We start from the raw sequence: 12257 nt of genomic DNA on the forward strand, positions 1-12257 counted from the left end.
AAATCAGATTTTTATTCAATAGGAATTTTCCAAATTAACCGGATGATCCCAAAGTAAGTTTAAGTTCTATCAAACGACCATCTCTGTCGACTTTCAAACGAATGGTTTGTCCTGGTTTCTTTTCCTCCAAGATTTGAAACAAATCACCTTCATTTCCTATACTTTTTCCATCAATCGCAATAATAATATCTCCCAACTCGATACCAAGTGGACTTCGACTGGTACCTCGTAATCCTGCCTTTTCTGCTGGTGACCCTCGTTGAACATCTAATACTAAAACTCCTCTGTCAATGCCTAGAGCAGAAGATTGGGTACCATCTAAATAAGAGATACCAATGACTGGTCGAATAACTTTGCCATATTTAATCAACGAGGACACAATAGGTTTCAACGTATCCACAGGAATAGCAAACCCAACCCCAGCTGATGCACCAGAGGGTGAATAAATGCTGGTATTCATACCTATGAGGCGCCCCGAAGAATCCAGTAAAGTTCCTCCAGAGTTTCCTGGATTGATAGCTGCATCCGTTTGAATAACGTTAGATATCGGTTTACCTGTAGGAGAACGCATCTAAGGCATTGTATATAAATACAAATGCAAACATAGGTCCTTCATACTTACAGTTCTTCCTAATCCAGAAACAACTCCCGTTGTCAAGGTATGATCTAATCCGAAGGGATTTCCAATGGCATAAGCACTTTGACCTACTATCAAATCGGAAGAATGACCTAAAGGAATAGGTCGAAGTTCATTTTTGGGAGCGTCGATTTTCAAAACTGCTACATCTTTGTCCGGATCGACTCCAACAAGTTTTGCATCGTAGATATGTCCATTATATAGCGTAATCTTAGCAGAAGTTGCGGAACGAATGACATGAAAATTGGTGACGATATGTCCATCTGTATCCCAAATAAACCCAGAGCCTTGCCCGGCAGGCAATTCCATTATGTTGGGTGACAAGAAATCTAACCTTTCCACAAAAGTTGTAGCAAAAACCACGGAAGGAGTCGCATTCTGAAAAAGTTCGATGACATCTTTTTCCTGTTGCTTTAAGGTAGAAGAAGCATTTTCGCGAATCAAAGACTTGTTTTCGAAAGCAAAGGCTTCAAGTCCAGGAGGCACCCACCAGTAGTTGGTCAAAACAAAGGTTAAAAGCAATAGACAAAGAACAGCTTTTGTAGATAGCCGTGCAAAATTAGAAAAACAATAAATATGCATGGCTTGGTTTTTTACATTATCTTTTTCTGTTGTTCCCTCTTCTGCCTTCAAAAGAGCCCAGTACGAAAAACGAGCCCTTTTGCACTTGGTAAAAATTCTGCTCCCTTCAAAACCTCTTATAAACGTTCTAAAACTGTTTCGTAACAAGCTGTGAGAAATTAATCTCACACATGTGCTTTCACTAGATGACAAGAGAAATCCTACTTTAACTGACTTAACTTCATAGCTTTTGTGACGGAATAACTTGGCGCCATTCAAGTGCATTTTTTTCCAATCACACAACTCGAAGTTTTCAGCCATACAGAATCTTCTTATCCATATTTCGCATCGTGAGTAATCCATATAAAAAGTTCATCTTAATATACAGGACAATCGTCATGAATATATTCAAAAAGAGATATTTTAAATGATACGAAGATTCACTTTCAATTTTGATAAACTTTAATGAAGTTTCATTACATTCGGAATATACCATATGAAAACGACGACGGTTGTTGTTGTGCCATCTTATGGCCATTTGTTACTACCGACAAGGTGAGGCCTATAAAAACATGATTATTTCGGTTTCCCAATATCATCTTAATATTCAATTCTGTCAATTCTTACCCAACACCTTTCGTGTGTCTTGAGGGGCAATGACGCCATCATCCCATATTCTTGCAGATGCATCTCATTGTATCATTTAGTTCTTTGCAGGGAAACAACAAGTATTCCTGAATATTACTTACAATAAGGAGAACCTTCTCGTTCATATTTTTCAACAAGAGAGTTACGAAATGCTTTTTCCTCATCTGGGTTCCAGGTTTTACCTGATTTCTCCATCGCTTCTTTTTGAATCTGTATATAGTATTTTTGGTTATGAAAGAATATAATAGAGCTCCCTATCCAATTCTTCACATACCTGAGTTAATACCGATGCTGCTTGTTCACCTCCCATGACAGAAATACGAGAATTGGGCCAACTGAATAGAAAATTGGGCTCATAAGCTCTACCACACATTCCATAATTACCAGCACCAAAACTTCCACCCATTAGAATAGTTATCTTAGGCACTTTAGCGTTGGCAACTGCATTCACCATTTTCGCTCCATCTTTTGCAATTCCTCCTTCTTCATAGCTTTTACCCACCATAAAACCAGTAATATTCTGCAAAAAGAGAAGAGGTATGCCTCTGTAATCACATAATTCAATAAAATGAGCAGCTTTCAAAGCACTTTCACGAAACAACACTCCTTGATTGGCAAGAATTCCTACTGGATATCCATATATACCGGCGAATCCTGTAACGATGCTCGTTCCATAATATTGTTTGAATTCTACACAAGGGATATGAAATATAAGTAAAACAGAATAATGTCATAGCTTATATATACCTGTGAAATGACTGGCATCGACTATTCTAGCAATAACCTCTTTCACATCATATTGTGTCTTCAAATCTGCAGGAACGATATCTAACAACTGTGATGTTGGATAGAGAGGTTCTTCAAAAGTTTGCAATGGATATGATGAGGAGCCTATTCTTGTGGACTCTATAAAAAGAATAGATCAAAGACCAATAACCAAAACCCAAAAAAGATAGATAGATATATCCATTACCCTTGGCAAAACAAGAATATAAAATCTTTCTGGTTAAAGACAACGCATGCAAGTCATTATATGCATAATGATCAGCAACTCCGCTCTTTTTGCAATGAAGATCAGCTCCTCCTAGTTCTTCTGCAGTCACAACCTTAGACAGTCATTGTACACTGTAATACTAATAGATTCAATGACTCTTACCTCTCCAGTCGCTGCCTTTACAAGAGGAGGACTAAATATCACAACTTTAAAATGCTTGTATAATAAAAAGTATCTTACTCACCCTCCCAGAAAAATGGTTCCTTGATTCTTCACAATCACAGTTTCATCGGCCATGGCAGGCACATATGCGCCTAAACACATACTTAAAACCAAAAAAACAATTCCAAATATTCGTTGCTTACCACCAGCAGTACAACTTCCCATTACTACTGCTATTTGTGGAATACCTTGTGCACTCATTCTAGCTTGATTATAAAATATTCTAAATATAATTCTAACCAAAAATTTTCATGGAAAGAGTAATAATTATGCATACCTTCCGAAATGATCCTTATCAGGAAATACTTCTGCTTGCAATGGCAGATAAGCACCACCGCTATCCACTAAATAAACACAAGGAAGTTTACATTGTTCTGCAATATTTTGGGCTCTCAAGTATTTCTTCACCTTCATAACAATATCTTCAATGAATATCGATAAAGGACTTCGATCAATGCTTACCGTTAAAGGAAAGAACGTTCCACCTTTTGTAGTTGCATCATTCGCAATAACCATAACTTTTCTACCATGTACAAGACCCACTCCAGTTACCAATCCTGCTGCAGGAACTGGGCTATCATAGACTTGAAAAGCTACAAAAGTGAATTCAGTTACAAGTTTGTGATAACTTGATCATCCAACAACCTGCCAACTGTGAAAGTTCCAAAAAGGGAGACGTAGGATCCAATAGTTTTTGAATACGATTGCGTACAAACCATTTGCCTCGTTCTTCATGTCTCTTTATTGCCTTTTCACCACCACCTTTGGCTATTTCCTCTACTTTGACCTATTGTTGAAATAAGTAATCTCTCCGTGTGACAAGTGAATTCAACAACCCTGAGGTTTCCAAGAAGTTGCTCCATAACTTGAGAGTTTGCATTGGATTCCTTATTTGAACGAAAATTGGAAACTAGTGTAGAATATCGAACGGAGGATAAAAATAGAGATACTCGTTTGTTCATTCAACAAGAAGTTGTTTACTGCAACAAGTGAATACGAATTCTTCTGGACAAGAATTTCTCTATCCAATGACCACATATGAAACAAAGTCACCATTGTTAAGAAACTCATTTTATGTATATCATTGTTTTGGAAACTTTAACTTTTTATTGTTTCACATTGTTTGGGGAATATTATTGGTTGATTGATACGTCATCATGTGGCGATTGTTTCGACTTTCAACGGGAAGACTTGTTTCTACTTATAATCAAGTTAAGCACCATACTTGGAACAAGACTAAATATTCTTTTTTTTCTACCTTTGATCGTGAAAATGAAAAGCCTATAAAGGAATCGCCGAGGAACCAGCCAACTGAAAGTTCGTTGAGTTCTCCAACGGAAACCCATTTTGCAGATAGTGAACAAAGACAAGAAGCGCCTTTACGAGGTGTCATAAAATCTTCCAAATTTCGCCAAGTAGACCGTTCCAAGCTGATACACGAATATTATCCGGAACTTCGTATAAAGCCTCCCTATTTTGAATACGAACCTGATCGCGATAGGCTCATTTATCAAGCACCATATTTTCAAGCACCCATAGAACTCATTCGATCGTTGTCTACTGAAGAAATTATTTCTGCACTAAAGGAATATGCTGGTTTCCTGAAAGGGGATAGGGAGATATTGCTGAATCGTCTCATCTTTTATACCCGACCGAGACCTGAAGAGTTGATTCATGGCAAAGTATCGAGTACCAGAATGAATAAAACAGCTACGGTAGTATCTCGTCGTCCGTGTTTTTATAAGAGGCTGAAAGTACGAACCTTTCGATTTCGCAAGTTTATGGTAAGTCGAAAGTTTTTGTTTAGGATAGTTGATTTTTAGAATATGGATTATATAAATAGGCGCATGATGAGTTTAACTTGTGTGATGAAGGTGATGAAGTCCTTATCCGTCACTGTCGACCATTGAGTGATCGGAAGCGTTTTGTAGTTGTTGAAAATTATGGCAAAAGAATTCCGACCATGGCGAATATGGAAGAGTTGATATTAAAAGCGAGAGAGAAACTACTCGAAGAAACTGTACAGTTTGAGAAGCGGAAGAATATATCGAATTAAAAGGCACACAACATATTTCTATATATATATATTGATTGAACGAAAGAGAGAGAGAAGTTTTTTCTATTTTTAGAAACTTATGGCAAATGGAAAAGTGGACTGGAATGTGGAAGTAGTGGATTTCATCATCATCATCATGACTTCATGCAAAGTCGGTTTTTACACCAAGTAAACATTTTTACAACGCCTAGTAAAAGTAATTACTCTGTTATTTCAGTTTTAAAAAGATTTAGGGTTACTAAGTCTACTACTACTCGTAGAGGTGTTTTGAGGTGTCAACCACCAAAGTTTTTGAGAGCGCCCAACTGGTCTTGTCCCAACTGTAACTATCAGTGGAAGTCTACTGACCAACCAAATCCTACTGTATTGACTGATAAAGACTCTGGAAAGCAGTTTTCACTAGATTGGAAAAAATTGTCACAGTGGTTGCCTATTAATAGTTTTGATAAACAAACACAGTTTGTATTGTCTCTGCTATCCAACGTGAAAGTTTCAAGTGTTGCTGACCGCATGTATTTGTTGGACTCTTTTACTCGTAGCGCCAATAGAGAAAGACTAGAAAGAGAAAAGAGAAAAGCACTCTATCAAAAGGTCATCGAAGAACTGGAAAGATATGATGCCTATTGTACTGATGTCGACGAGGAAGTTCGTACCACAACAACTTTGGCTTTTAGTGGAGGAGGTGTATTAGGCAATGCTTATGTCGGTGCACTTTCCGTATTAGAACAACATGGATTGGACTATAGCAAAATAACCAAATTAGCAGGTACTTCAGCAGGTGCTTTAACAGGTTAGTTGATTATTTATTTTGGTTGGATATAGAATCTATGATATGACTTTTCTATAGCCGCAGCTCTTGCAGTAGGCCATAATGCAGACTCCTGTAATTGTATTTTAAGAAAGACAGGATTCAAAGAACTTTTCTTTCCTGAATACTCTTCAGTTTTAGGTATGCGTGGCGGTTCGTCAGGACAGAAATTGGAAGAGTTTATTGGAAGTGTATTAGCAGAGAAGACAGGGAATCCGGACATCACTTTGAAGCAACTGTATGAGGAATATGGAAAAGAGTTGGTTTGTGTAGCAACAGAATTGGATACTTTACGTGAACGCAAATTCCGTTATCAAACTGATCCAGATTTACCTGTTCGTCGTGCTGTTCGAATGTCTTCTAGTGTTCCTATTATACTAGAACCTGTCGAATATAATGGACATTTGTATGTGGATGGAGGTTTGACTAACAACTTTCCTGTAGATGAGTTACCGGATCGAAATGGCATAGGAATGGTTGCGGATACTTGGGAAATATTGGCACAGATGAGATACTTTATTCGTTTGGATGATGCAGATCCTGAAGAGAGAGACTTGGTTGCTGCTATGCGAGAAAGATGGGAACATGTAAGTAGAGAAAAGAGACGTATTGTTTCTGTATTCGATGTTGCTTTTGCTTCCATTCGGTGTCTTGTACAGAATAACTTTGCTCTGAGGCTTCGAATAGCTGATGTAGAAGAAGTTAGTCATGAACATATGCAACCTCCTAGAAATTGGTGGTTATGTGTAGGGGAGATTGATAGTTTTCATTTAGACTTGGACCAAGACAAACAACAGGAACTGTACAATAATGGCAAGTTATCTGCGTTATTTTTGATCCAATCCTGGATGCGGAGGCTGAAAAGAAAGGAAACGAATATCTTAAAAGATGAAATTTTGGAAGGAGATTGGAAAGCACCCGTTGATTTGTTATGGCAAGCTTTGAGTTTGGTATCATTGACTGAAACAAAACCAATATCTTCATTGGAGCAACAAACAAATGAATCTCAACCTCCTTCATCAGATGATAGTTATATGGAGACGCAAGCCAAGTGGGAAACTTCTCTAGCAGAACAATGTGAAGGAAAGGGACTTGGTGTGCTCACGGAACAGCAAATGAGTAAGACATTAGAAGATACAGAAGAAGAAAAGAGTTCTCTTCAAGAGCAACTCAGTATGTATGAAACTATTGTTCAAGGGATTCGGGATCGTTTACGACAACTGAGCATTTTGTCCAAATCAAATATTTCCAAAGAAAAAGAAGAACAACATGTGATGCAAGACGAAGATGAATTGGAAAGAGACAAAAGTGAGGAGCATGTCATACACCGAGATATGTAAAGAAAATAGGATAAGAAATAGGCAAAAAAATTCGATCCATTATAATATTTCTGAATAAACTAGTTGCTTTTGAAAGAAGAAAGTGGACTGGAATTGTACTGGGAAACAATACAATTGTTTTTGATGGATGTATCGTTTGTCTTGCTTATACAAGCTATTACTATTCCCATCTCTAGTTTCTGAAAATAAAGATTTGCCCTTGTTTGTTTTGAAAGGATGTTCATGAATCAATTCTCAATTATGTATCAAGTCACTCTCTTAGGATAAGAAGAGAAACGGCTTTGGAAGCGGCATGTCCAATGGAATGATTAGCCTGCTGTCGTTTCCTCTGAAGAGGCTTTGATTTGGCGCCATTTCGAATAATGGATTCCCCTCCTCACAACTTGTGTTGATATTGGAAAATCATCATGTTCAAGTTGAAGAAAGATATTAGAACAACACGTAAGAAAACAGAAGAAGAAGTTATAGAAAAGAAAAGGGTTGGGGATCGAAGACCGAGCTCTGCTGCACCCAAAACATGGCCGCTGGAGTCCGTTTCAAGTCCTACACCACCAACCAGCACGTCAAACGGTAACTCTGGGGGTCAAGTTTCTGATAACATTGTTCAAGAACTTTTCAACAGAAAACAAGGACATCTTTGGAAGTGGACAAACTATTTAAAAGGTTGGCAAAGAAGACTTTTTATTCTAGAGAACGGTATCGTTTCCTATTATGAAGAGAAGAGCCCAGTTTCGGATATTTCTTCTACCAATATACAAACATTGTTGTCAAGCGGAAAGTTATTGTGTAGAGGAAAGATTAACTTGTTGTTGGCCACTATTGTACCGCATGATATTGACGTTTGTAGGTTTGCAATTGACCTTGGGAAGACGATTTACCACCTTCGAGGAGACAGTGAAGAAATAAGAGAGAAGTGGTTATCAAGTTTAATGAGAAGCCAAGCATTTCTTCAAAATCTCTTGAAAAGAAAGCCAAGTGAACTCGCTGTCAAGTTATCTAGCAACCCTGTGGAGAGTTCTCGACAATATGGAGAAGGTCTCCGTCAGAGTTCATTTCAAAATCATCCTTCATTGGCATCAACTGAAGAAATACTATCACCCTTTGAACCACCGTCAGAAGATGTGAGTCCAAGAAGCGATGAAATGAGAGAATTACAAAGAATGAAACAAGGTTTGTTGAATGAATTGAAGAGAATTCAGTCCAAGTTGGAAACTACAACATCCATAAATAACAGTGAAAGACTGGCAAAGCTCATGATAGAGATATTTTCACAAGAAGACATTCAAAATGGTACAAAAGGAGCCAATGAAAATGGTCAAAGCATAATTACTGCCACTCAGGGTTTCTCTGATTTAATAAGCTGGGGTATTTACGTATTAGAAACGACTTGCGATACAGGAACAGATCAATATCTTCACAAGCCAACGATACGTCAAAGTTCGACTCAATTTACCGTTCCAAGCTCGTTAGATCCACCGTTTGATGAAGACTTGGATGATAAAGAAACGGAATTGGAATTTTTTGATGCTGAAACGGATGAGAGAAACATAGAATTGGATGCTACGACAGATAACGATTCATACGACGAACGATTGACATTATCTTTGAAAAACTCAAATTCTCCCAGCAGACAAAAGACTGCAAATAGAAGAACAAAACTTCCTGTTCATCGTGGAGATGTGAAGAGACCTTCATTATGGTCAGTTTTAAAGGATGCTGTTGGTAAAGACGTTTCTCGCATTTCCATTCCTGTAACCTTCAACGAGCCATTATCCTTTTTACAGCGTATGGCAGAAGATATTGAATACTCTGAGCTTTTAGATAGGGCCAGTGAGACAGAAGATCCTTTCCAACGCTTGTTATTTGTTTCTGTACTTGCTGTAAGTCATTATTGTTCTGCACAACAACGCATTGCCAAGCCATTCAATCCTCTTTTGGGAGAAACATTTGAATTATGGCTTCCCGAAAAAAATAATTTGAAGTTCATGAGTGAACAAGTTAGTCATCATCCTCCCATAAGTGCCTCTTTTGCAACGGTATGTATAAAGGTCTATTTTGAATATGAAATTGTTTTTTGATTGTTCGTTCAAGGCCGGAACAGAAGAGAAAATTTCTTGGACATATTCTGCAGTTCATATGGTTGCCAATAAGTTTTGGGGAAAATCGATCGAAGTTTTTCCCACCGGACCTGTTCAAGTTACTATTCCTCGTTTCGGCGATTATATTACATATGAGAAGGCAACTACTTGCGTTCATAATATCTTGATTGGACGCGTATGGATTGATAATTATGGTGAGATGGTGTTGAAAAATCATACCACCGGAGACTATGCTATTATAAAGCTTCGAAAGACTGGTTGGCTGAGTGATATGAAGAATTTTGGAGAAGTTCGAGGTATTATATATGATAGAAGTGGAAATGTACAAAAAAGAATGTCTGGAACTTGGCATGATAGTCTATATGAAGACTTGTCGAATGGTAAAGCATATTTCTTCTATAATATTGGATAGAGAGATAGTTATGGGAACTTGTTTGAATTTTAGGGAAAAGGCAGCTATTATGGAGAGCTAGCAAACGTCCTCCTCCTGAAGATTCGGGAGGATATCATTTTACATCCTATGCGGTATTTTTGAACCAACTCACCCCAGAGTTAGAAGCTCATATTGCTCCTACTGACTCTCGATTTCGTCCTGATCAAAGGGCGTTAGAAAATGCTCAATACAAGTTGGCTTCAGATGAAAAGTTTCGCTTAGAAGAAAAGCAACGTGCAGCGAGAAAGGTAGCCATTGTTTATTTTGTATTTACAAGATGCTTATGCATTGTTCTTATCTAGAAAAGAGAAATGAATGGCGAAAGTTATTATCCAAGTTGGTTTGAACAAAAATGGAATCATTATTTACAAAAGAATGAATGGACCTTTAATCATCAATATTGGCATCATCGTGAAAGTCATGATTGGTCGAAATGTCCAGATATCTTTTAGTACTACGAATTGTCTGATTCACAGATTGACTATACATATCACTTTTATCAATCTGTTGTATTTTCTAGCAACTTGTGATGAATAAATTGGATAAGAGTGGACCATCATCATTAGTAAACTTCATTCTTCTTCATTCTTTTTTGGGATCAACTTGGATGAATAGTCATTTTGTACCTACGGTTTCAGTTAAAATAGGCTCGTCTCTCGTACCACTTCGAGGTGTCTCATTTTGTCCTTTTCCTACCCAAGAAGGCTTTTTATTTGCAGTTTGTGGGTCACGTTATGTTTGTGTTTGCCTTGCCAAGCCTAGTGGCGAAACAGTCATTGTACACACTTACTCAGATGAAGATGAGAAAGTCTGTTTATTATTTTTCCTTTATTATTAGTTTCCTTATATCTATTTTTGTTAGGAAGCCTTTTATTGTTGTTCTTGGACCATGATCAAAGACAAGAATGATGTGTTATTATTGGCTGCTGGAGAAAAGGGAATTATACGAATTATCAATGCTTCTCAAGGCTTTGTAGAACGTTCTCTTGTCGGTCACGGACAAATGGTTAACTGTATAGCTATTCATCCTCGTGAAGGTTCACTCATAGCTTCTGCAAGTGATGACGAATCCGCTCGTCTATGGAATATAAGAACAGGATCCATGGTCGCCATCTTTGCTGGTCATCAAGGTCACCGAGGTGGAGTTTTGTATGTAGATTTTGATGTATTGGGAGAAAGGATGGTAACTTGTGGCAAAGACAAGGGTGTGAAAATATGGGAACTGAAGCACTGTGAGTACGAGATAGAGGCTAGTCATCGCTGTGCCGATATGCAAAGCCCGGATGGATATTCAATAGAGGACGATTCACTTAAGCGAAAACGACTCTTTAGACCTCGATTTGTACAGTTTCCACTATTTTCTACCTTTTTGTTACACGACAATTTCGTGGATTGTGCTATGTTTGTTGGCCAATTGATAGTATCGAAAAGTACTAGCAATCGTATTTTACTTTGGCAACCACAAGCAGATGATGCAGGTACTAAGTAGAAGGTTTTTTTAAAATGAATGACTTGAAACCATTGTTGATAGCTTTATTGCCATGGAATAATCAATATACTGTATTGGCAGACTTTCCTTTGCCTCATAGTGAAGAATGGTTTATTCGTTTTGGAATGAATTGGGACCGAACTTTACTTGCTGTAAGTACTATTCCATTGATTATATATTTATATGTATAGAAAGGTATATACTTAGGCGGGAAATACACAAGGAACGATTTGTATATGGAATATTGATGAGTTGCGATCCAAGCCAATGGAAGAATTGAATATTCCTACCAAGTAAGAATAATCTTGTATATATTTATTACATTCGGTAAAGAAAATAATTCGATAGACAAGCAGTAGCACAATGTGCATTTTCACCTGATGGTCATATTCTCATTGCAGCTTGTTTAGATGGCAAATTTTATCGTTGGGATCTTCAAAATGCGGAATAGTAAAAAGTCGCGGGTTATATGAGACGTTGATGATGAAGAAGATTTGTATACTTTTCAGGTTCTACTTTTCTCATATAATTCATTGCTCTAGTTAGTCGAGCAGATGCTGCTTTTCCAATGGAAGATTCGTTTCCCATACGATTGGTTACTTCTTGTACGTGATGAATTATATCGACAAAAAATTCCAAATGAATATCCATACAACCGCTTTCATATAAATTCATACTAGCATTGAGAATGTCAACAAACAATAGTGATCTTTCACCCAAGGCTAGACATGATTTGGCTGAACGAAATGCACGTTCAAGACAAGCAAAAGTACGACTGGCATCCATCAACCATGGTGTCCAAAATAGTTGTGCACAAGCACATAATGCCAAACATTGATCTGCTCTAGTTAACAATTTAGCTGCATGTTTCACTGCCTTGGAAGACAAAGTATCATAATTATCAGGTTCCAGTCTATTGATCGAACGCAACGTCCCGATGATTAGCAACAGGGTGGAAAACTGTACTCTC

At 37.6% G+C, this 12257-nt stretch overlaps 6 protein-coding genes across 7 annotated transcripts; 4 read left to right on the plus strand and 2 right to left on the minus strand.

Annotated features, from left to right (window-relative positions):
* On the minus strand, window positions 1–1515 carry Gasu_53880 (serine-type peptidase (DEGP1)). Its single transcript, XM_005703516.1, has 2 exons — window positions 623–1515; window positions 1–571 (listed from the first exon to the last, which is right to left on the minus strand). Exons 1-2 carry the CDS (start codon window positions 1481–1483, stop codon window positions 35–37), a joined length of 1398 nt encoding a protein of 465 aa, XP_005703573.1. The 5' UTR covers window positions 1484–1515; the 3' UTR covers window positions 1–34.
* A 71-nt stretch (window positions 1516–1586) lies between these two features.
* Window positions 1587–4095, minus strand: Gasu_53890 (3-methylcrotonyl-CoA carboxylase beta subunit). Of its 2 annotated transcripts, XM_005703518.1 has the most exons (13): window positions 3899–4095; window positions 3708–3849; window positions 3525–3655; window positions 3340–3470; window positions 3206–3285; window positions 3085–3154; window positions 3003–3033; window positions 2820–2952; window positions 2594–2752; window positions 2121–2536; window positions 1948–2056; window positions 1826–1888; window positions 1587–1760 (listed from the first exon to the last, which is right to left on the minus strand). In XM_005703518.1, the coding sequence occupies exons 1-13, from the start codon at window positions 4022–4024 to the stop codon at window positions 1675–1677; spliced, it is 1677 nt and encodes a 558-aa protein (XP_005703575.1). In that variant the 5' UTR covers window positions 4025–4095; the 3' UTR covers window positions 1587–1674. The 2 variants fall into 2 exon arrangements, with proteins under 2 accessions (XP_005703575.1, XP_005703574.1); XM_005703517.1 differs by having other exon boundaries at window positions 3340–3655.
* Window positions 4096–4115: 20 nt separating this feature from the next.
* Gasu_53900 (mitochondrial ribosomal protein S17 precursor) lies at window positions 4116–5146 on the plus strand. Its single transcript, XM_005703519.1, has 2 exons — window positions 4116–4846; window positions 4906–5146. The coding sequence occupies exons 1-2, from the start codon at window positions 4220–4222 to the stop codon at window positions 5116–5118; spliced, it is 840 nt and encodes a 279-aa protein (XP_005703576.1). The 5' UTR covers window positions 4116–4219; the 3' UTR covers window positions 5119–5146.
* Window positions 5147–5155: 9 nt separating this feature from the next.
* Gasu_53910 (uncharacterized protein) lies at window positions 5156–7340 on the plus strand. The gene is made up of 2 exons (XM_005703520.1): window positions 5156–5908; window positions 5966–7340. Exons 1-2 carry the CDS (start codon window positions 5263–5265, stop codon window positions 7264–7266), a joined length of 1947 nt encoding a protein of 648 aa, XP_005703577.1. The 5' UTR covers window positions 5156–5262; the 3' UTR covers window positions 7267–7340.
* Window positions 7341–7605: 265 nt separating this feature from the next.
* Window positions 7606–10383, plus strand: Gasu_53920 (oxysterol-binding protein-like protein). The gene is made up of 4 exons (XM_005703521.1): window positions 7606–9302; window positions 9358–9745; window positions 9811–10046; window positions 10101–10383. The coding sequence occupies exons 1-4, from the start codon at window positions 7674–7676 to the stop codon at window positions 10248–10250; spliced, it is 2403 nt and encodes an 800-aa protein (XP_005703578.1). The 5' UTR covers window positions 7606–7673; the 3' UTR covers window positions 10251–10383.
* Window positions 10384–10385: 2 nt separating this feature from the next.
* Window positions 10386–12256, plus strand: Gasu_53930 (polycomb protein EED). The gene is made up of 5 exons (XM_005703522.1): window positions 10386–10606; window positions 10661–11276; window positions 11330–11439; window positions 11495–11580; window positions 11636–12256. Exons 1-5 carry the CDS (start codon window positions 10406–10408, stop codon window positions 11736–11738), a joined length of 1116 nt encoding a protein of 371 aa, XP_005703579.1. The 5' UTR covers window positions 10386–10405; the 3' UTR covers window positions 11739–12256.
* The last annotated feature ends 1 nt before the right edge of the window (window position 12257 follows it).

This window comes from Galdieria sulphuraria (assembly GCF_000341285.1).
Source record: "Galdieria sulphuraria unplaced genomic scaffold scaf_54, whole genome shotgun sequence".
NCBI lineage: Eukaryota > Rhodophyta > Bangiophyceae > Galdieriales > Galdieriaceae > Galdieria > Galdieria sulphuraria.